This window comes from Chiloscyllium plagiosum, unplaced genomic scaffold (assembly GCF_037043375.1).
Source record: "Chiloscyllium plagiosum isolate Xiang-an unplaced genomic scaffold, Cpla_swu_hap1 HiC_scaffold_20, whole genome shotgun sequence".
In the NCBI taxonomy this organism is placed as follows: Eukaryota; Metazoa; Chordata; class Chondrichthyes; order Orectolobiformes; family Hemiscylliidae; genus Chiloscyllium; species Chiloscyllium plagiosum.
Genome location: NW_028270158.1, coordinates 2,214,709 through 2,236,940, shown reverse-complemented (window position 1 = coordinate 2,236,940; position 22,232 = coordinate 2,214,709). Strand labels below are relative to the sequence as shown.

Genomic DNA, 22,232 nt, shown 5'->3' with positions numbered 1-22,232 from the left:
ATGTCAAAGTTTTACCTGCACATCTACCAATATCATTTATTGTATCTGCTGCTCCCGGTGCGGTTTCCTCTAAATTGGGGAGACTGGACGCCTTCTAGCAGAGCACTTTAGGGAACACCTCTGGGACACCCGCACCAATCAACCACACCGCCCCGTGGCTCAACATTCAACTCCCCCTCCCACTCTGCCGAGGACATGGAGGTCCTGGGCCTCCTTCACCGCCGCTCCCTCACTACCTGACGCCTGGAGGAAGAACGCCTCATCTTCCGCCTCGGAACACTTCAACCCCAGGGCATCAATGTGGATTTCACCAGTTTCCTCATTTCCCCTTCCCTCACCTCACCCCAGTTCCAAACTTCCAGCTCAGCACTGTCCCCATGACCTGTCCTAACTTCCCACCTATCTTCCTTCCCACCTATCCACTCCACCCTCCTCTCTGACCTATCACCTTCATCCCCACCCCAATTCACCCATTGTACTCTTTGCTACCTTCCCCCACCCCCCTCTCTGACCTATCACCTTCATCCCCACCCCAATTCACCCATTGTACTCGGTGCTACCTTCCCCCACCCCACTCTCTGATGTATCGCCTCCATCCCCACCCCCATTCACCCATTGTACTCTTTGCTACCTTCCCCCACCCTCTCTGACCTATCACCTCCATCCCCACCCCCATTCACCCATTGTACTCTGTGCTACCTTCCCCCCCCCCCGACCTATCGCCTCCATCCCCACCCCCATTCACCCATTTACTCTGTGCTACCTTCCCCCACCCCCCTCTCTGACCTATCGCCTCCATCCCCACCCCCATTCACCCATTGTATTCTGTGCTACCTTCCCCCACCCCCCTCTCTGACCTATCACCTCCATCCCCACCCCAATTCACCCATTGTACTCTGTGCCACCTTCCCCCCCCCGACCTATCACCTCCATCCCCACCCCCATTCACCCATTGTACTCTGTGCTACCTTCCCCCACCCCTCTCTCTGACCTATTGCCTCCATCCCCACCCCCATTCACCTATTGTACTTAATGCTACTTTATCCCCATTCCATCCCCCCTCTCATTTATCTCGCCACCCTGCAGGATTCCTGTCTCTATTCCTGATGAAGGGCTTTTGCCCAAAATGTCAATCTTTCTGCTCCTTGGATGCTGCCTGACCTGCTGTGCTTTTCCAGCACCACTCTAATTCAGACTTATAGATATATTTGCCAATGACACCCATTCAGGTAGAAAAATAGATTGTGACAAGGGTGTTTTTATCATTTATATTAATGATTTGGATGTGAGTATAAGAGGTACAGTTAGTAAGTTTGCAGATGACACCAAAATTGGAGGTGTAGTGGACAGTGAAGAAGGTTACCTCAGATTACAATGGGATCTTGATCAGTTGGGCCAATGGGCTGAGGAGTGGCAGATGGAGTTTAATTTAGATAAATGTGACGTGCTGCATTTTGGGAAAGCAAATCAGGGCAGGACTTATACACTTAATGGTAAGGTCCTAGGGAGTATTGCTGAACAAAGAGACCTTAGAGTGCAGGTTCATAATTCCTTGAAAGTGAAGTCACAGGTAGAAAGGATAGTAAAGAAGGTGTTTGGCTTGCTTGCCTTTATTGGCCAGTGTTTCATCGCTTTAAAGACAATTCGTATTGAAGAAACATGCATTATAGCAGAACTGACTGTAGAGGAGCTGGGAGGCAATGTTGCGGCTGTATAGGACATTGGTTAGGCCACTGTTGGAATATTGTGTGCAATTCTGGTCTCCTTTCTATTGGGAAGATGTTGTGAAACTTGAAAGGTTCAGAAAAGATCTACAAGGATGTTGCCAGGGTTGGAGGGTTTGAGCTATAGGGAGAGGCTGAACAGACTGGGGCTGTTCTCCCTGGAACGTCGGAGGCTGAGGTGACCTTAGAGAGGCTTACAAAATTATGATTGGCATGGATAGGATACATTGGCAAAGTCTTTTCCCTGGGGTCGGGGAGTCCAGAACTAGAGGGCATAGGTTTAGGGTGAGAGGGGAAAGATATGAGAGACCTAAAGGGCAACGTTTTCACACAGAGGGTGGTATGTGTATGGAATGAGCTGCTAGAGGATGTGGTGGAGGCTGGTACAATTGCAACATTTAAGAGGCATTTGGATGGATATATGAATAGGAAGGGTTTGGAGGGATATAGGCCGGGTGCTGGCAGGTGGGACTAGATTGGGTTGGGATATCTGGTCGGCATGGACGAGTTGGACTGAAGGGTCTGTTTCCATGCTGTACACCTCTATGACTCTATATGACTCTAAACAGACAAGATCATTTCCCTGGGGTGGGGGAGTCTAGAACTAGAGGGCATAGGTTTAGGGTGAGAGGGGAAAGATATAAAAGATACCTAAGGGGCAACATTTTCACACAGAGGGTGATACGTGTATTGAATGAGCTGCCAGAGGAAGTGGTGGAGGCTGGTACAATTGCAACATTTAAAAGGCATTTGGATAGATATATGAATGGAAAGGTCTTGGAGGGATATGGGCCAGGTGCTGGCAAATGGGACTCGCCATGATTAATGTGGGACAATGTGAACTTATTCACTTTTTTTTAGTTGAGAGGAGAGGAAGAGTGACCTTTTCCATCGATCAAACCGTCATACAGCAGACAAACAGGCTTTTCGGCCCACCATGTCTATGTCAACTAACAAACACCAAACTACATTAATCCCATTCACTGCACTTGGTCCATAGCCAACGACACCCTGCCATTTTAAGTACTCAGGAGATGCTTCTTCAATGTTGAGAGAGTACCTGCATCCGTAACCCTCTCAGGCAGCACTTTCCATATTTCCACCACCCTCTGGGTGAAAAAGGTTGCTCCCCTCTCAACTAGTTGCTCAACTCTGTCTACACATCTCATAATGTTGTATGCATTAATCAGATCACCTCTCAGCCTCCCCTGCTCCAGGCCAAACAAACCCAGCCTATCCAATCTCTCCTCATAACTGAGACTTTCCATCCCAGACAATATCTTGGTGAACCTCCTCTGCACCCTCTCCAGTGCAATCAGGTCCTTCTGATAGTATGGTGACCAGAATTGTACACAGTATTCCATCTGTGGCATAACTAATGGTTTATAAAGTTGTAACATTCTCCCTTGCTGCTATACTCTATGCCCTGGTTAATGAAAGCAAGCATTTCATATGCCTTCTTCCCCATCCTGTCTCCCTGTGCTGACATCTTCAGAGATCTATGCCCTTGTGCACAAAGGTCTCTTTGTTGCTCTTCCTTCCCTTATTTGACCTCCCAAAATGTATCGGTTCACTCTTATCAGGATTAAATTCCACCTGCCATTGCTCTGCCCAATTTCCCAGCTGATCAATATCAGACTGTAGTCGGAGACTATCCTCCTTACTATCAACAACATTATCAATTTTCATATCATCTGCAAACTTATTAATTATACCTTCTACACTTACATTCAAATTGGTAATATACATAACAACCAGCAAGGCTCCCAGCAGTGATCTGTGTGGCACACTGAGACCCAGCATATCTGCTGGATGCTAAACGTCTGCTCGGAGTGACTTCCAGCTTTGCAGATGGAACATTGCTCAGTGACAGCTGGTCATTCTCTGGGCCTGTGAGCTCTTGTTGTCTTACATTGCTGACACTTGTTCTTAGCATCTGTTATTTGGCTCACGTTCGTGCTGGCCTGTCACATGACCCTTTAAAGTGTCCAAGTCTTCATGGAGCCCACTTGGAGTGTGGTCTGCAGACCTGGGCACCACACCTCAGGAAGGAGGTCTTAGCAGGGTTTACAAGCACAATGCCTGCACTTTTACATGATGTGGAGATGCCGGTGTTGGACTGGGGTGTACAAAGTTAAAAATCACACAACACCAGGATGCGCTTCCAATTAAACCTGTTGGACTATAATCTGGTGTTGTGCGATTTTTAACTTTGCACTTTTACAGATTACATTATGAGGGCAGATTATATAAAGTAGGCTGCTTTCCCACAAAGGGTGGGAGAGCTTTGGAACTTTCTTCCACAAATGGCACTGGATGCTGGATCAGTTGTTCATTTTAAATCTGAGATAGATAAATTTTTGTTAAGCAAAGGTATTAAGGTACATGGGCCAAAAGCCACAGATCAGGAGAAAGTGAGGGCTGCAAATGCTGGAGATCAGAGTCGAGAGTGTGGTGCTGAACATTTCGGGCATCATTCCTGATGAAGGGCTCATGCCTGAAATTTTGATTCTCCTGCTCCTTGGAAGCTGCCTGCCCTGCTGTGCTTTTCCAGCACCACACTCTTGACGAGGCCACAGGTCAGCCATGATCTCACTGAATGCTAGAACAGGCTCAAAGGGCTGAATAGACTAGTCCTATTCCAATATTCCTATTCGAACAGTGCAAACAGACTATGTTGTTCTCTTGAGGTAAGGTTGGTCTTCCCTCCCAGGATCTGTCCATGAGTGTTTCTGGTTTCCACTTCCAACAACTTGAATGGCTTCCTCCAAAATTAACCTTCCTTTCAATTGTAATAAATCTTGGATATGAGGAAGATTTATTTCATGGGAGCAGGAAGTACAGCTCCATTTGGTTAGATGTCATCACTGGGACCTTGGGGAGCTGCTACAGATGCATCTGCTTCTTCCGAAAGCTCAGGGAGAACTCCTTGTCTCTAGCTGCAGGGTGAAGCCAATGTAACATGTAACATTAACCCCTGCAGAACCACTGCCTTATACAACAGACATGAATGGTATCTGCCTGCACTGGTAGAAATGGGGTTCCGATTACAACCACATGTTACAATCCCTCTACTGTTTACCAACTTATCTCATTTTACCCCGTAATGCAGTAACAGAAAGGTGCAGCTAAACTGATGACAGGTCAATAAATATGTCTTACCTCAAAATCTGAGCAAATTCAACTTTACAATCAAAGAAATGGTCTCACAATCGTCAAATGTATTGGATAGGTTGAATGATCCATCAATAAAATTTTCCAATTGTCGAACGCCTTACTGAAGTCCATATAGATCACATCTACTGCTCTGCCATCATCAATCTTCTTTGTTACTTCCTCAAAAAACTCAATCAGGTTTGTGAGACATGATTTCCCACGCACAAAACCATGTTAACTATCCCTAATCAGACCTTGTCTTTCCAAATACATGTCCATCCTGTCCCTCACGATTCCCTCCAACAACTTGCCCACCACCGACGTCAGGCTCACTGGTCTATAGTTCCTGGCTTGTCTTTACCGCCCTTCTTAAACAGTGGCACCAAGTTAGCCAACCTCCAGTCTTTCAGCACCTCACCTGTGACTATCGATGATACAAATATCTCAGTAAGAGGCCCAGCAATCACTTCTCTAGCTTCCCATACAGTTCCAGGGTATACCTGATCCAGTCCTGGGAATTTATCCTCTTTTATGCATTTCAAGACATCCAGCACTTGCTCCTCTGTAATATGGACATTTTGCAAGATGTCACCATTTATTTCCCTACAGTCTATATCTTCCATGTTCTTTTCCACAGTAAATACTGATGCAAAATACTCATTTAGTATCTCCCCCATTTTCTGCGGCTCCACACTAAGGCCGCCTTGCTGATCTTTGAGGGGCCCTATTCTCTCCCTAGTTACCCTTTTGTCCTTAATGTACTTGTAAAAACCTTTGGATTCTCCTTAACTCTCTTTGCCAAAGCTATCTCATGTACCTGTTTTGCCCTCCTGATTTCCCTGTTAAGTATACTCCTACTTCCGTTATACTCTTCTAAGGATTCACTCGATCTATCCTGTCTATACCTGACATATGCTTCCTTCTTTTTCTTAACCAAACCCTCAATTTCTTTAGTCATCCAGCATTCCCTATACCTACCAGCCTTTCCTTTCACCCTGACAGGAATATACTTTCTCTGGATTCTTGTTATCTCATTCCTGAAGGCTTCCCATTTTCCAACCGTCCCTTTACCTGCGAACATCCACATACTGAATCAGAAAGTTTTCTTGTACACACTTGACAAATTCCTTTCCATCTAAACCTTTAACACTATGGCAGTCCCAGTCGATGTTTGGAAAGTTAAAATCCCCTGCCATAACTACCCTATTATTCTTACAGATAGCTGAGATCTCCTTCTAAGTTTGTTTCTCAATTTCCCTCTGACTATTAGGGGGTCTATAATAAAATCCCAAAAAGGTGATCATCCCTTTCTTATTTCTCAGTTCCACCCAAATAACTTCCCTGGATGTATTTCCAGGAATATCCTCCCTCAGCACAGCTGTAATGCTATCCCTCATCAAAAATGCCACTCCCCCTCCTCTCTTGCCTCCCTTTCTATCCTTCCTGTAACATTGGTACCCTGGAACATTAAGCTGCCAGTCCTGCCCATCCCTGAGCCATGTTTCTGTAATTGCTATGAAATCCCAGTCTCATGTTCCTAACCATGCCCTGAGTTCATCTGCCTTCCCTGTTCTGCCCCTTGCATGGAAATAAATGCAGTTTAATTTATTAGTCCTACCTTGTCCCTGCCTGCCCTGACTGTTTGACTCACTTCTGTTCTCAACTGTACCCATCTCAGATTGATCTCTTTCCTCACTATCTCCCTGGGTCACCCCCCCCCCACCTTACTAGTTTAAATCCTCCCGAGCAGCTCTAGCAAATTTCCCTGCCAGTATATTAGTCCCCTTCCAATTTAGGTGCAATCTGTCCTTCTTGTACAGGTCACTTCTACCCCAAAAGAGATTCCAATGATCCAAAAATGTGAATCCTTCTCCCATACACCAGCTCCTCAGCCATGCATTTATCTGCTCTATCCTCCTATTCCTGCCCTCACTAGCTTGTAGAACTGGGAGTAATCCAGATATTACTACTCTCGAGGACCTTCTTTCTAAATTTCTGCCTAACTCTCTGTAATCTCCCTTCAGAATCTCAATCTTTTCCCTTCCTATGTCGTTGGTTCCAATGTGGTCAATGACCTCCTGCTGGCCCCTCTCCCCCGTGAGAACATTCTGCATCCTCTCTGAGACATCCTTGATCCTGGCACCAGGGAAACAACACACCTTTCTGCTTTTTTGCTGCTGGCCACAGAAACGTCTGTCTGTACCTCTGACTACAGAATCCCTTAACACAATTGATCTCTTGGATCCTGACGTACCCCTCGTTGCATTGCAGCCAGTCTCAATACCAGAAACTTGGCTGTTCATGCTACGTTCCCCTGATAATCCATCACCCCCCACCATTTTCCAAAGCAGCATACCTGTTTGAAATGGGTATATCCACAAAAGACTCCTGCACTAGGTGCCGACCACTCTTACCCTTCCTGGAGTTAACCCATCTATGTGACTGTATCTGAGACTTTCCCCCCTTCCTATAACTGCCATCCATCATATACTGTTGCTGTTGCAAATTCCTCATCGCTTCTAACTGTCTCTCCAACCAATCCATTCGATCTGATAAGATTCGCAGCCAAAAGCATTTGTGGCAGAAATAATCCGCAGTAACCCTTAAACTCTCTTTAAACTCCCACATCTACAGACCCAGAAAATAACACCGTCTTATTCCTCTACAAACACTGCCCCAGCTTAAATTAATAGTTATGGCTTGTATTTTAAGTTTAATCAAGAGACTTATAGCCAAAAACATATAATCAAGAAAGAACTCACTCTACTCACTACTGCAGATTCTCTGTAGGCCACACTTAAAACAACAATTAACTATCTGATTCTGTGCTGTGCACTTCGCCCAACAGTTCCTCCAAGATCAGTTGTGAATTTCACTGTTTGTTAATTTTCCCAGATGCACTCCGATGTCCAGCGATACATGAATTCAAAACAACAAAGGCGGTAACTCTCTCCTGCAATGACCTCACCATGTGCTTCCTTTGTCTGCTCTTCTCCCGTTTAAAACTGCTGTTGTTTTGACTTTTTTTTCCCCTAAGTTCCAAAACAATGCAACAGCATATAAAACAGGAATTGCTGCTCCTGGAATTCGAGGAAATCTCCTCCAGCGTCTAAAATACCTCAAAAAAAGGAGCAGCTGTCACAGTCAGAAGTTTTTCCGGTCTTCCCTCTTGGATTACCTAGAATTTCAGCACACGAAGCACAATCTCCCACATTCCATACACCCAGACAAGCTCTCACCCAACTAGCCCTGAATTAACATCTAACTTTCGCCTGTAGTGTCGAGGTAATGTCCTTACTTTTGGGCTAGGAAGCCCAGATTCAAGTCCCACCTATTCCAGAGGTGTGTCATAGCATCTCTGAAGAAGTTGATGAGGGAAATATCCTATAGCCATTAGTTATTCCCCAGTTCCATTCACTCCTAGGCCAGATCATACTGGATGTAACAGGCAGTCCCCTCAGCTGTACCTTGCTTTTCTCCTGTAACATGGCTGATAACATCGATTAAGCTAAATTTATTTCCTGTCCTAAGTTTCCCTCAGAATAGCAGATGGAGCCCCTTTTCAGTTACTTTTCTTTGTCAAGAATTAAGTTGAATCTGCAACAGAAGCATGCATTTATATCGCACCGATAGCACAGTAAAACGTTTCAAATGATTTCACAGAAACATTACCAAGCAAATCTGACACACGAGAAGACAGAAAGACAGATGACCAAAAGCCGGTTAAAGGGGTAGATTTAAGAGAGGTCTTCAAGGAGGAAAGAGAGGCTTGGAGATGGAATTTCAGAGTCAAGTCCAGATACCTGAATCCAACGGTGGAATGATTAAAATCAGGAAAGTGCAAGAGCCAGGGTTGAAGCAGCACCAGAGATTTCAGAGGCCAGTTAGAAAGAGGAAGTTACAGAGATAAGGAAGGGCAAGAACATGTAGGAATTTAAAAACAAGACTGAGAATTTTAAAATTAGAAAATTGTCAAATCAGGAGCCAGTGTAAGTCCAAAATGTTGAGATGATTTCTAGATGAGATTCATGTGAACTGGAATTCAGTTCTAGATGAGTTTGGGTGAGGGTGAGAGTGACAGATTGGGGGATCAACCAGGTGACTACTGGAATAGTCCATTGTCGAGGCTGTTGGGGCAGACCTGAGGATTTCAGCAGCAGCAGGGGGTGAGCTGAAGCACAGGTGGAGACTTGGTAATACTATAGGACTCGAAATAGGCATTCCTGCTGTTGCAGTGGAAATGTAGTCAGGGAAATAACTCTTAGTAAAACAAAGTCACAATTGGCTTGGGGTCAGTCTCAGTGTCCGGGGAGAAGGATGAGTCAATATAGAATGGAGTTTGTGCAGGGAACCAAAGACAATGGTTAGCTGTTCCCAATATTCTTTAGGGAAACCATCTGCTCATTTCAGAATTGGACATCCACAAGCAGCAAGAGGGCTGCAGGGGTGTTGGTGCTGGCCAACTTCACCGGACACACGGGATCAGATTTTGGAAAAGGAGGAGCGTGAGAAATAAAATACTGGTCAGGGATCAATCCTTGGGCCACTCTAGATGTAAAAAAATAAATCACTACAAGTAATTCTTTGCAAAGGACTAGGCAAATAAGAGTCGATTCAGATAGGGGAATCTCATCCTATTGAATGTTGGAGGAGATCCATTGGAGGAGACTTGAATGGTCATCAGTGGAGAACATAGAACAGTACAGGCCCTTTCGCCCTTGATGTTGTGTCAACCTTTTATCCTACTCTAGGATCAGACTAATCTACATACCGTTCATTATACAATCGTCCATGTGCCTATCTAAGAGTCGCTTAAGTATCCCTAATGTATCTGACTCTCGTACTAACGCTGGCTGTGCATTCCACAAACATGCCACTCTCTGTATAAAAAAATCTACCTCTGACATCTCCCCTAAACCTTCCTCCAATCACGTTAAAATTATGCCCCACCACGACAGACATTTCCACCCTGGGAAAAAATCTCTGTCTATCCACTCTATCTATGCCTCTCATCATCTTGTGCATCTCTATCAAGTCATCTCTCACCCTTCTTCGCTCCAATGAGAAAAGCCCTAGCTCCATCAACGTTTCTTCATAAGACATGCCCTCCAGTCCAGGCAGCATCCTGGGAAATCTCCTCTGCATCCTCTCAAAAGCTTCCACATCCTTCCTATAATGAGGCGACCAAAACTGAACACAGTATTCCAAGTGTGGATTAACTGTGATATTAAAGAGTTAATTTGCTCTGCTGACCTGCAGGAAATTTGGATGTCCCGAGGCCAGGGTAGGATGCCTATGACTTACAGGTAGAATGTAAGGAATTTACATTCCCATCCCTTGCCATTCAGAGCCATTTACATGGCCATCTCCTATTATTGAGCGATAATTTATATTTTCATCATCATCCTATTCAAAATCAATCAGAACATTGCAGTTGGAATTTTGACTACACCCTGTAGTTAAAAAAAATTGATTCACAACAGATTTGACCATTATGTATGATTTACTGTATATTGTTTCTGGAGATGAAGTGGTCACTGCATTGTGTCTTGAGTGGCATGTGACTGTGAGGGAGTGACTGGGGGGTTGTCTTGTGGGCATTACTGACAGTGACGTAAAGATTTTGTATAAAGGAAGGACTGTTTCCTTTGTTCAGAGAGACCTCTCGACATGCTTCACAAGCATAGCAAAGAGTGGTAAGAGTTTCTCCATAGCTTATTTTGTATTTGCTTAATAAACGTTTGCTTGTTCACAGAGGTTGGCATCTGCAGTTGCATCAAGTGTGTAAAAATCAAGAAAAAAAGAACCTAACATAACCAGGGCTCTGTAGCGCTGCAGCATAACCTCGCAGCTCTTAAACTTAGTCCCCCTGCTATTGAAAGCCAACACACCAAATGCCTTCTTGACAACCCTATCAACTTGGGTGGCAACTTTGAGGGATCTCTGGACATAGACCCCAAGATCCCACTGTTCCTCAACATTGCCACCAATTCTACCTTTAACCCTGTATTCTGCATTTAAATCTGACCTTCCAAAGTGGAACACTCCACAGTTTTCAAAGTTGAACGCCATCTGCCACTTATTAGCCCAGTTCTGCATCCTGTCAATGTCCCGTTGCAACCTACAACAGCCCTCCACATTACTTACGACTCCACCAACCTTTGTGGTCATCAGCAAACCTCCTGAACCACCCTTGCGCTTCCTCATCCAAGTCATTTATAAAAATCACAAAGAGCAGAAGTCCCAGAACCAATCCCTGCGAAACACCATTGGTCACTGAGCTCCAGGCTGAATACTTTCCATCTACCACCACCCTCTGTCTTCTATGGGCCAGCCAATTCTGTATCCAGAAGGCAGAGATTGAAAATGGGTGTTAGTTTACATTAAGAATGTTCTTAGGACAACTGGTTGGTTCTGACCTCTCAGGTTACCTTAACAGCATCTCTTTCTGCTTCTTCTCCCTCATCTGTCTGTCCAGCTTCCTGTTCACGTGTATCCCTTGATTTTTGTAGTGAAATACCAGCAATAAAATGGAGGACTAAAGTCACAGGTAGGTCAGGCCACAAAAGGAGGTCAGATTCCATTCCCTGCAATGCAGGTGGATTTTCTCAAACTAACAGCAACTTTCTCACTGATATATTTTAGTGCCTAGCCACAATGCCACAGGATTTACTGAAGCCACTTTCACACATCGTCAAGGTGTGATTTAGGCCCTTGATATTCAGCTTGTTAGTCCAGCATCACAACAATGACACAGACATCCTACTTTGGATTTACTCGAAGATGCAAATTCATTTCTTGTGTATCATGTACCATTAAAACAATATATAAGAAACACATTTTCTGATCTTATATCAAACACATCATTTCCAAGTACCACATTTCAAAGCCTCTCTTATTACAAATTGATTTCTACAGTGAGTTGTTTTATTAATATTTTTAGCCAGTCTCACAATGGGAATTAGAGAAATTCAACATTTGCTAAGGGATAATGTCCTATAAATAACCAGGTGAATCGTTTGCTCAGCCTTGTCAGTACAGCAAGTGTCAAACCTCACAGAAGTCAGAGAGTCATAGAATGGCAGAGATTTTTCAGCACAGGAACAGGTTCTTCAGCCCATCATGTCTGCACAGGTCAAAAATCCATCTATTACAGAGAACATAGAACATTACAGCGCAGTACAGGCCCTTCGGCCCTCGGTGTTGCACCTGTGAAACTAATCTAAAGTCCATCTAACCTACATTATTCCATTTTCATCCATATGTTTATCCAATGACCATTTAAATGCCCTTAAACTTGGTGAGTCTACTACTGTTGCAGGCAGGGCGTTCCACACCCCTACTACTCTCTGAGTAAAGAAACTACCACTGACATCTGTCCTATAGCTATCACCCTTCAATTTAAAGTGATGTCTCCTCTGGCTAGCCATCACCATCTGAGGAAAAAGGCTCTCACTGTCCAACCTACTGAACCCTTTGATTATCTCATATGTCTCAATTAAGTCACTTCTCAACCTTCTCTCTAATGAAAACAGCCTCAAGTCCCTCCGCCTTTCCACATAAGACTTTCCCTCCATACCAGGCAACATCCTGGTAAATCTCCTCTGAACCCTTTCCAAAGCTTCCACATCCTTCTTGTAATGTGGTGACCAGAACTGTACGTAATACCCCAAGTGCGGCCACACCACAGTTTTGTACAGCTGCAGCATGACTTAATGGATCCGAAACTCAATCCCTCTACCAATAAAAGCTAACACACTGTATGCCTTCTTAACAACCCTGTCAAACTGGGTGGCACCTTTTCAGGGAGCTATGTACATGGACACTGAGATCCCTCTGCTCTTCTACACTACCAAGAATCTTACCATTAGCCCAATACTCTGTATTGCTGTTGCTCCTTCCAAAGTGAAACACCTCACACTTGTCCGCATTAAACTCCATTTGCCACCTCTCAGCCCAGCTCTGCAGCTTATCTATGTCTCTCTGTAACCTGCACCATCCTTTCGCACTATCCACAACTCCACCAATCTTAGTGTCATCTGCAAATTTACTAACCCATCCTTCTACGCCCTCATCCAGGTCATTTATTAAAATGACAAACAGCAGTGGCCCCAAAACAGATCCTTGCAGTACACCACATGTAACTGAACTCCAGGATGAATATTTCCCATCAACCACCACCCTCTGCCTTCTTTCAGCTGGCCAATTTCTGATCCAAACCGCTAAATCACACTCAATTCCATGCCTCCACATTTTCAACAATAGCCTACCATGGGGAACCTTATCAAATGTGTTACTGATAGTCTCATCCCATTTCCCTTAACTAACTGTTAAATCAGCCAGGCAAGGGGGGGGTCATAACTCTTTTGGAAAGTTTCATGTTCATGGAGTTGGGAAGTTTAGCCAAATAAGCAAAATCAATTCAACTCATCTCGAAGTATTTAACAGTAAAACCTCTTCCACTGTTAATAGCAGTACTGGACACCAGGATTTGTGGATGTCTGCATATACCCCATGGTACTCAGGTGGCAATGACTCATACATTGAAGAAAAAGTGGAAATCTAAGGCACACAATCGAAGTCGCACCTTACCTGAGAGCTCGGAATCAGTGCTTTCCACCAATGTCCACCTTTCACAAGGTCAACCTCATTTAAAGGCATCGTGACTTTTCCAATGACGCAGTGACGTGAAAACTTATCAAAGTCAACAACTGTTAAAAGGAGAGTCCTCCTCTGAGCTTCTAAAAATGGAATCTCAAATGTATAACGCTCTTCAAAAACTGGGTTCTGGGTTTTTCGTTTAACACCCGTTTGTCTTGAGTTCTTCTGATCTGGAAGGAGACACATCTTCACGTATGGATTCGAATGAGCCATGTCTTGTCTAGACCCATCGTATGAGATTGGGGGAGGAAGATCCCTGGCTTCGATCACTCGCACGATCAAGGAGTTATGTAGCAGGTCATACTGAGTGCTGAAATGGAGCATTCCAAGCTGATATTTGGACAGAATCTCATCATCAGTCAAAGCTTCCACATCATCATTGCTTGAATCAACAGAGTACAGTCTTGGCTCAAACTTTCGGAAGTAGTCCTCAGGCACATTGGCTTTTCGAAATACTTTTGGTTGAACTATTTCTTTCTTAGATCCTAGTGCCCAAAACTCAATAGGTTTGATATCAAGTAATGGGGAGCTTGGTCGTCTGATGGCCTCGAAATCTGAAACATTGAGAAATCCGAGAAGAAATGTGAGTAATGTTAAAGAGAGGCAAACCTTTGGAACAGTCAAAAATAAGGTTTTATAATTAAAATAAAATGGCAATCAACCAGTCAAACTGTTAATTGAAATCTGTACTCTTGGTTGAGAGTTTCTTTCGTCTGTAATTGGTTAAACAATACTCTGTAGTAATGACACAGTTCTCAGGTACTCTGTCAATCACTTGCTTACACCATTACTTACATCATTTCCTGTGAGTTTGATGCATCTCCATTACTATCTCTTACCAAAGGATACAGGAAATGTTGTAGAAAAGATAATGTTGAAGTATTTGTGACAATCTGCAAACAGAAATGCTGAATGGATGGTCCAACTCAGCCTCCTCCAGCGGTTTCCAGCTTCACAGATTCCAGATTCCAGCCAACTCAATTCTGTGGAATACCTTGAACAGTTTGGAGCACCTTACCTAAGGGAAGATACATTAGCATTGGGGACAGTCCAGAGAAGGTTCGCTTGGCTAATATGAGTTATGAGGGACTGTCTTATAAAGGGAGGTTGAGTAAATTGGAATTTAGAAGGATGAGAGGCAACACTTTTGAGAGACCCTTGTGGGAGAGTCTAGGACCAGAGGACATAATCTCAGAGTAAGGATTTACACATTTAAGACAGAGATGAGGAGGATTTGTTTTTTGTCTCAGAGGGTAGTGAATCTGCAGAATTCTTTATCACAGAGGGCTGTCAAACCAGGATCATTAAGTATATACAAGGCTGGGGTAGATATTTAATCAGTAAGGGAATCAAGGATTATGAAGAAAAATCATGAAAGTGGAGTTGAGGATCAGCCATGATCTCATTGAATGACAGAGCAGACTCGATGGGCTGAATTACTGATTCACTCCATGTGATACCAAAAAACAGCTGAGAGTACGAGATATTGCAAAGGCTATGGGCCCTGACAACATTCTGTTCATAGTACTGAAGACTTGCATTCCAGAACAAGCTGCACACGTAGCCAAGCTGTGCCAGTACAGTTACAAAACTGGCATCTATCTGATAATGTGGAAAACTTCCCAGCTATGTCCTGTACACAAAAAAAAGACAAATCCAACCTGGCCAAATACGCCCAATCAGTCTACTGTCAACCATCAGCAAAGCAATAGAAGGTAATCATTAACAGTGCTTTCAAGCAGCACCTGTTTGTGTTCTGCCAGGGCCACTCAGCTCCTGACCTCACCACAGCCTCGGTTCAAACATGGACAAAAGAGCTGAACAATACAGGGGAATTGAGGGTGACTGCTTTGACATCATGGCTGTATTTGACTGAGTGTGGCATTAAAGAGCCCCAGCAAAACTGGAATCAAGGAGAAGCAGGGTGAAATCACTCCACTGGTTGGGATCCTATCTGGCTCAAAGGGAGATGGCTGTGGTGTTTGAAAGTCAGTCATCTCAGCTCCAGGGCGTCACTGCATGGTAGGAGACAGAGGAGGGGCGGAGGATTATTGTTCAGACTGGAGGCTTGCAACCCTGTAAGGATCGATGCTGGGTCCTCTGTAATTTGTTATTTATATAAATAATTTGGATGAAAATATAGTGGTCGCAGTTGCTTAGTAAGTTTGCAGATGACACCAAAATTGGTGATATAGTGGACAGTGAAGGAGGTTATCTAAGAGTACAACAGGATCCTAATCAACTGGGCCAGTGGGCCGAAGAATGGCAGATGGGAGTTTAATTTGATAAATGCGAGGTGTTGCTCTTTGGTAAGGCAAAACAGGGCAGGACTTACACAGTTAATGGTCGGGTCCTGAGTAGTGTCGCTGAACAGAGACATATGGATGCGGGTACATTGCTCGTTGAAAGTGGTGTCACATATAAACTGGGTGGTGAAGAAGTCTTTTTTTGGCATGCTTGCTTTCATCAGTCAGAGCACTGAGTACAGCAGTCAGAGCACTGAGTACATTTTATGGCTGTACAAAACATTGGTAAGGCCACATTTGGAGTACAGCATTCAATTCTGGCCACCCTGCTATAGGGAGGATGTTATTAAGCTGTAAAGGATGCAAAGAAGATCTACAAGGGTGTTACTGAAACTGGAGTGTTTGAGTAATGAGAAGCTGGATAGACTGGGACCTTTTTCCATGGACCATAGAAGACTTTTGGACAGGTACATGGAAAGGAAAGGTTTAGAGGGACATGAACTAAATACAGGCAAATGGGACTAGTTCAGTTCAGGAAACCTGGTTGGCATGGATGAATTGGACCAAAGGGTCTGTTTCCATGCTGTATGAATCTATGATTCTATGAGTTCCTCAGGGTCGCATCCTGGACCTAACCACCTTCAGCTGCTTCATCAATGACCTTCCCTCCATCAGAAGGTCAGAAGTGGGGATGTTTGTTGATGATTGCATAATGTTCAGCACCATTCGCAACTCCTCAGATACTGAAGCAGTCCATGTTCAAATGCAGCAAGATTTGGACAATTGTGGGGGTGGGGCTAGGGAGAAGGTAGCAAAGAGTACAATAGGTGAATGGGGGTGGGGATGGAGGTGATAGGTCAGAGAGGAGGGTGGAGCGGATAGGTGGAAAGGGAGATTGGCAGGTAGGACAAGACATAGGGACAGTGCTGAGCTGGAAGGTTGGAACTGAGGTAAGGTGGGGGAGGGGAAATGACGGCCACATTTGGAGTACTGCATTCAGTTCTGGCCACCCTGCTATAGAGAGGATGTTAATAAGCTGTAAAGGATGCAAAGAAGATTTACATGGATGTTACTGAAACTGGAGTGTTCGGGTAATGAGAAGCTGGATAGACTGGGATCTTTTTCCATGAACCATAGAAGACATTTGGACTCCCCAGCCCCCCCTCCCCCCCCATTTATCTCTCCACCCTGAAGGCTTCCTGCCTCTATTCCTGATGAAAGGCTTTTACCTGAAACATTGATTATCCTGCTCCTCGGATGCTGTCTGACCTGCTGTGCTTTTTCAGCACCACTCTGATCTAATCTCCAGCAAGAGACAATCAAAGAACCCTTTATGTTCAATGTCCTTAACATCAATATAGTTCCCTCTGTGTTTATCTTGGAGGACTCTACTGACCAGAAACTGAACTGGACTCGCTACATACACACTGTGGCTACAAGAGCAGCTCAGGGGCTAGAGATCCTGCAGTGAGTAAATCACCCCTTGACTCCACAAAGCCTGTCCAAGATCTACAAGGCACAGGTCAAGAATGTGATGGAATACTCCCCACTTACCTGGATGGATGCAGCTCCAAAAACACTCAAGAAACTTGACACCATCCAGGACAAAGCAGCCCATTTCACTGACACCACATCCACAAACATCCACTCCCTCCAACATCAATGCTCAGTAGCAGCAGCGTGCACTCTCTACAAGGTGCACTGCAGAAATTCACCAAAACTCCTTACAATTTCAAGACCATTATCATATAGAAGGACAAGTGCAAATCTGGGAGATTTCATTTCTAAAGAAAAGTCATGTTGGACTCTAAACACTGTCTCTCTCTCTGTCTCTCTCTCTCTGTCTCTCTCTCTGTCTCTCCACAGATGCTGCCAGACTTGCTGAATTTTGCCATCATTCTCTGGTTTCAATCTTTTTAGTCAGCTCAATTGTTAATACAGGACAGCTTGGCTGCCTTTGACAGCCACTCACCAAGGGATAGTTTCTAACAAGTTAGGTTCAATCTTGGGAGCTATATTATAGAAATGGAGAAGATCGTATCAGGAGGAAATCTTGATCCCTTTAGCCACAAGAACTATATCTACCTCCTTTCTGAAAACACATGATCTTTTGGTCCCAACCATTTCTGTGCTAGTGAATTCAACAGACCTACCACTCTCCTGGTGAAGAAAATTCTCCTCTTCTCAGCCCGAAAAGACTTACCCTGTACCTATAATCTATGACTCCTTGTTCTGCACTCCCCAGCTTTGAGAACATCCTTCCTGTATCTAACCTGTCTCGTCCGAGAATTATATAGGTTTCTACGAGATCCTCCCTCATTCTTCTCAGCTCCAGTGAATACAATTCTAACCAACTCAATCTCTCCTCATACTTCAGTCCTGCCATCCAGGAATCAATTTTGTCAACCTTCGCTACACTCCCTCTACAGCAAGAACATTCTTCCTCAGATAAGGAGACAAAAACTGTACGTAATATCAAGGTGTGGACTCACTAATGCCCTGTATAACTGCAGCAAGACATCTTTGTTCCTGTCCTTGAATCCTCTTGGTATGAGGACCAACATACAATCTCCCTTCTTGACTGCCTTCTGTGTCTGTGCCCTAACTTTCAGTAGGTGGTGCACACAGACACCTGGGTCTTGTTGCACATTCCCCTTTCTCAACTTATCAACATTTTGATAATAATCTGCCTTCCTATTTTTGGTACCAAAGAGGATAACCTCATATCTATCTACATTACACAGCATCTGCCATGCATTTGCCCACTTACTCAGCCTGACTAAGTCACACAGCAACATTTCTGCAAGCTCCTCACATCCAGCTGTGTCATTTGCAAATTTTGAGGCATTACATTTAGTTCCTTATCATTAACGTATATTGTGAATAACTAGAGTCCATGTGATATCCCACTAGTCACTGCCCGCCATTTAGAAGAAGCATTCTTTGCTTCCTGTTTGCTAACTAATTTTCTATCCATTTCTATACACTACCCCCAATCCCATGCATTTTAATTTTACACATTAATTCCTTATGTAGGATGTTGAATCTGCCAAAATACAGGAACATCTTAAATAAGGTCAATAGACAAAAGGCCTTACTTTATGCAATTTTGATTCATTTTGTGTCATGTTTAGGAACAAAATGTTTTTGCAGCAATCTTATCAACGTAAAAGTTGAATTTCCAATCTTCACACTGTTGGTTCTGCGATCACTATCTAAATTAATAGATGCTACCTATTACTAGATGAAACCTGATCCAATTCTGATTCATCACTCCTTCAGCTTAGTACATTCAAAGCAATTCTCAAACATAGAAATGTCACTGGAGGGACTGGGGAGATCAGCACTCAAACACATTACACTTGCTACCAGAGCAGCCATTGCAGCAATTAATTTTATAGTTTATTCTTATTTCTATTACATAAAGTGCACATTTAATAAAGTACACCTTTCATTAAAAATCACATACCAGTCCTTTGAGTAAATTTGAAAATGTCTCATTCAAGTTAAATTTCCTCACCCATGTGAGGAAGGTAGTAAACCAGTCATAGCAGCATTAGCTGGATGAGCTCCAGTGGTGTTCAGCAATACAGTACAGATTGTGTTGCTGTTTAAACCATCCTGAGATAAAGACATCTAACTGTTGTTTATTCCTTCTTCCGGAGTGGAATAGCATAGAGAGGCTAGTGTACATTCTTACTTTTTGACCAGGCTACAGGAGATGTGGAACCAAGACATAGCAGGAGAAACAATTCCCAGGAGTATTTTTATTATTTGATACTGCAAATTCTGTAGCTATTATAACTATTATATGGCATAACCAAACTTGATGAAAGGCAATACTTTATTGATTTAGCTAAGTGGCAGTAGTTATTGCTGATTATATAATTTTGCCAATATACACCAAAGAAATTCTACCAATTGAGGAACTCGACACTGACAGCGTTGAGACTCTGCAGGCTGATGCAACATGGGGGCAATGCACCAAGGTTCACTTAGGAAGTCTGAGTTGTTGTGGTAGCCTCCACCTTTCCATGTAAATAAACCAAAATCCTGCAGAGGCTGGAAATCTGAAACAAACACAGAGAATGCTGGAGAAACTCAGCATATCTGACAGCATCAGAAGTGAGAGAAAGAGTTAATGTTTTGAGTCCAGTGACCCTTCATCAGAACTTTTATGTTGTAGTCCACAGCTATTGGAAATAATGGCTGAGACTTTGACTCACTTGTCATTGGCCCATGGTGAGATTGTGCACGAGTATGAGATTGTATCCGTAAGGTGCATCTTACAATAACTCTAAACTAGAAAGCATTGGGAGTAGGGTTAGCCAAGTATGTTTTCCTATAATTAAAGTACTGCAGTCTATTAGCTGAAACAAAATAAGTTTGGGACACTGGATTGTAGTGGGACTGTTTCAAGTGCAAAAAGTCCCCTGCAATAATTGTTTTTTTTAAAAAGGAGTGACTAGCAAGCTTGCTATAAAGGGAAGCCATGGCAGCAGAGCTTACACCTGTGTGATGCTCCTCCTGTGCTGTGTGCGATGTCATGGTCACAGGAAGCTGCAGCTACTGGTGATCCACATTTCCAAGCTGGAGCTGCAGTACTGAGCATTCAGCCAGCGTGCTGAGTTTGTCATGGACAGCACGTTCAGTGAGTTGGTCACTCCACAGGTAAAGACTGAACAAGCAGAAAGAGGATAGATGACCACCAGGCAGAGTGGGGGAAGGTACTATAGTGCAGCAGTCCCTTGTTCTGGATATCGTTTGGGGAGATGGGTGTGCAGGGAATGCAGTGGGAGCCAACTTAATGGCACCAGGGGTAGTTCTGCTGCTGAAGAGGGGAAGAAGAAGAATGGCAAGTATGTAATAGTAGTGGATTCAACTGTAAGGGCAGCATACAGGTGGTTTTGCAGCTACAAAAGAGTCTCCAGGATGGTATGTTGCCTCCCTAGTGTCAAGTCAGAGATGTCACTGATCAGCTGCAGGGCATTCAAAAAATGCATGAAGTAAGAGTGCAACTGAAATCATGTGTAACTTTAACCTACATATAGATTGGGCAAACCAAACCAGCAATAATAATGCAGAGGGAGATTTTCTGGCATGTATACATGATGAGAAATGATTAACAATCTTGTTGTATGGAGTCTGTTGGGGAAAAGTAATCATAAAATGACAGAATTTTCATTAAGGTGAAGAGTGAAAAAGTTGAATGCAAAATCAAGGTCCTGAATCGAAGGAAAGGATATGAGAAGTGAGTTGGCAATAAAGGATTGGGAATCTTAGTAAAGAGTTGGCATTTGACAGGGAATAGCTGGTATTTAAGAAAATTGTGCATGTATTACAATGATGATTCATTCCTATCCAGCAGAAAAATAAAACAAGTAGGGTAGCTCAACAATGGCTTAGAAAAGAAATTAGGGTTAGTATTAGATCCAGAGGGACGACATTTGGAATTGTCAGAAGTACCTTAAAACCTTAGGAGTGGGAGCATTTTAGAAGTCAGCTAAAGCATACAAAGATTGATAAGGAAGGGAAAATAGAGTATGAGAATAAACTTGCAAGGAATATAAAATCTGACTATAAACATTTCTGTTAATGTGTGATGATGCAAAGATTAATGAAGAAAAAGATAGATCTCTTACAGTCAGAAATAGGGGAAATTATATAAGGTGAAACAAAGAAATTGTAGAAGAATTGAGCACATATTCTGGCCTGTCTTCACAAAAGAGGACAGTAATAATGTCCCAAAATGTTAGGAAACCAAGGGTCTAGATAGTAAGCGGGAAGAAGTGAAGAAATCAGTACAGGTATTAGGAAAAGTATGGTGCTAGAGAACGTAATGGGATTAATGGTTAACAAATCACCAAGGCCTGATAATCCGAATGCCTCAGTGGCCCTGGGAATATCAGATGCATTGATGGTCAGCTTTCATAATTCTCTGGACTCTATAGCAATTCCTACAGATTGGAGGGTGGAAAATGTACCCCTGCTATTTAAAAAAGGAGGGAGAGAAAAAGCACAGAATTACAGACCAGTTGGTCTAACAACAAGAGGAAAATGCTACAGTATACTACAAAAGTCTATTAACATATTAACAGAATATTTTGAAAACATGAATGGAATGTGACAAAATCAGTGTGTGTTTGTCAAAGGGAAGTCATACTTAACTAATCTACTGGAATTCTTGAGGATCTTAACTGTGGAATAGATAAGGAACAACCTGTGGATATGCTGTTTTTGGATTTCAACAAGGCTTTTGAGTAGGTCTTATGTAAGAAGCTAGTGGGCAAAATGAAAGTACATGCGATTGGGCGAATATATTGGCATGGAATGAGAATTAGTCGATGGACTGGAAACTGAGAGTGGGAATAAATGGGTCTTTTTCTGAGTGGCAGAAAGTGACTAGTGGGGTGCCGCAGGGATCAGTACTTGCATGCCGGCTAGT

At 43.4% G+C, this 22,232-nt stretch overlaps 1 protein-coding gene across 1 annotated transcript in view; it reads right to left on the bottom strand.

The window, feature by feature from the left end:
* Positions 1 to 22,232, bottom strand: part of syt17 (synaptotagmin XVII) — a 129,565-nt gene that overhangs the window by 88,187 nt on the left and 19,146 nt on the right. Inside the window, exon 5 of the mRNA XM_087998080.1 lies at positions 13,473 to 14,095. Within this exon, the coding sequence (XP_087854206.1) occupies positions 13,473 to 14,095 (623 nt within the window). The remainder of the gene's footprint in view (positions 1 to 13,472; positions 14,096 to 22,232) is intronic.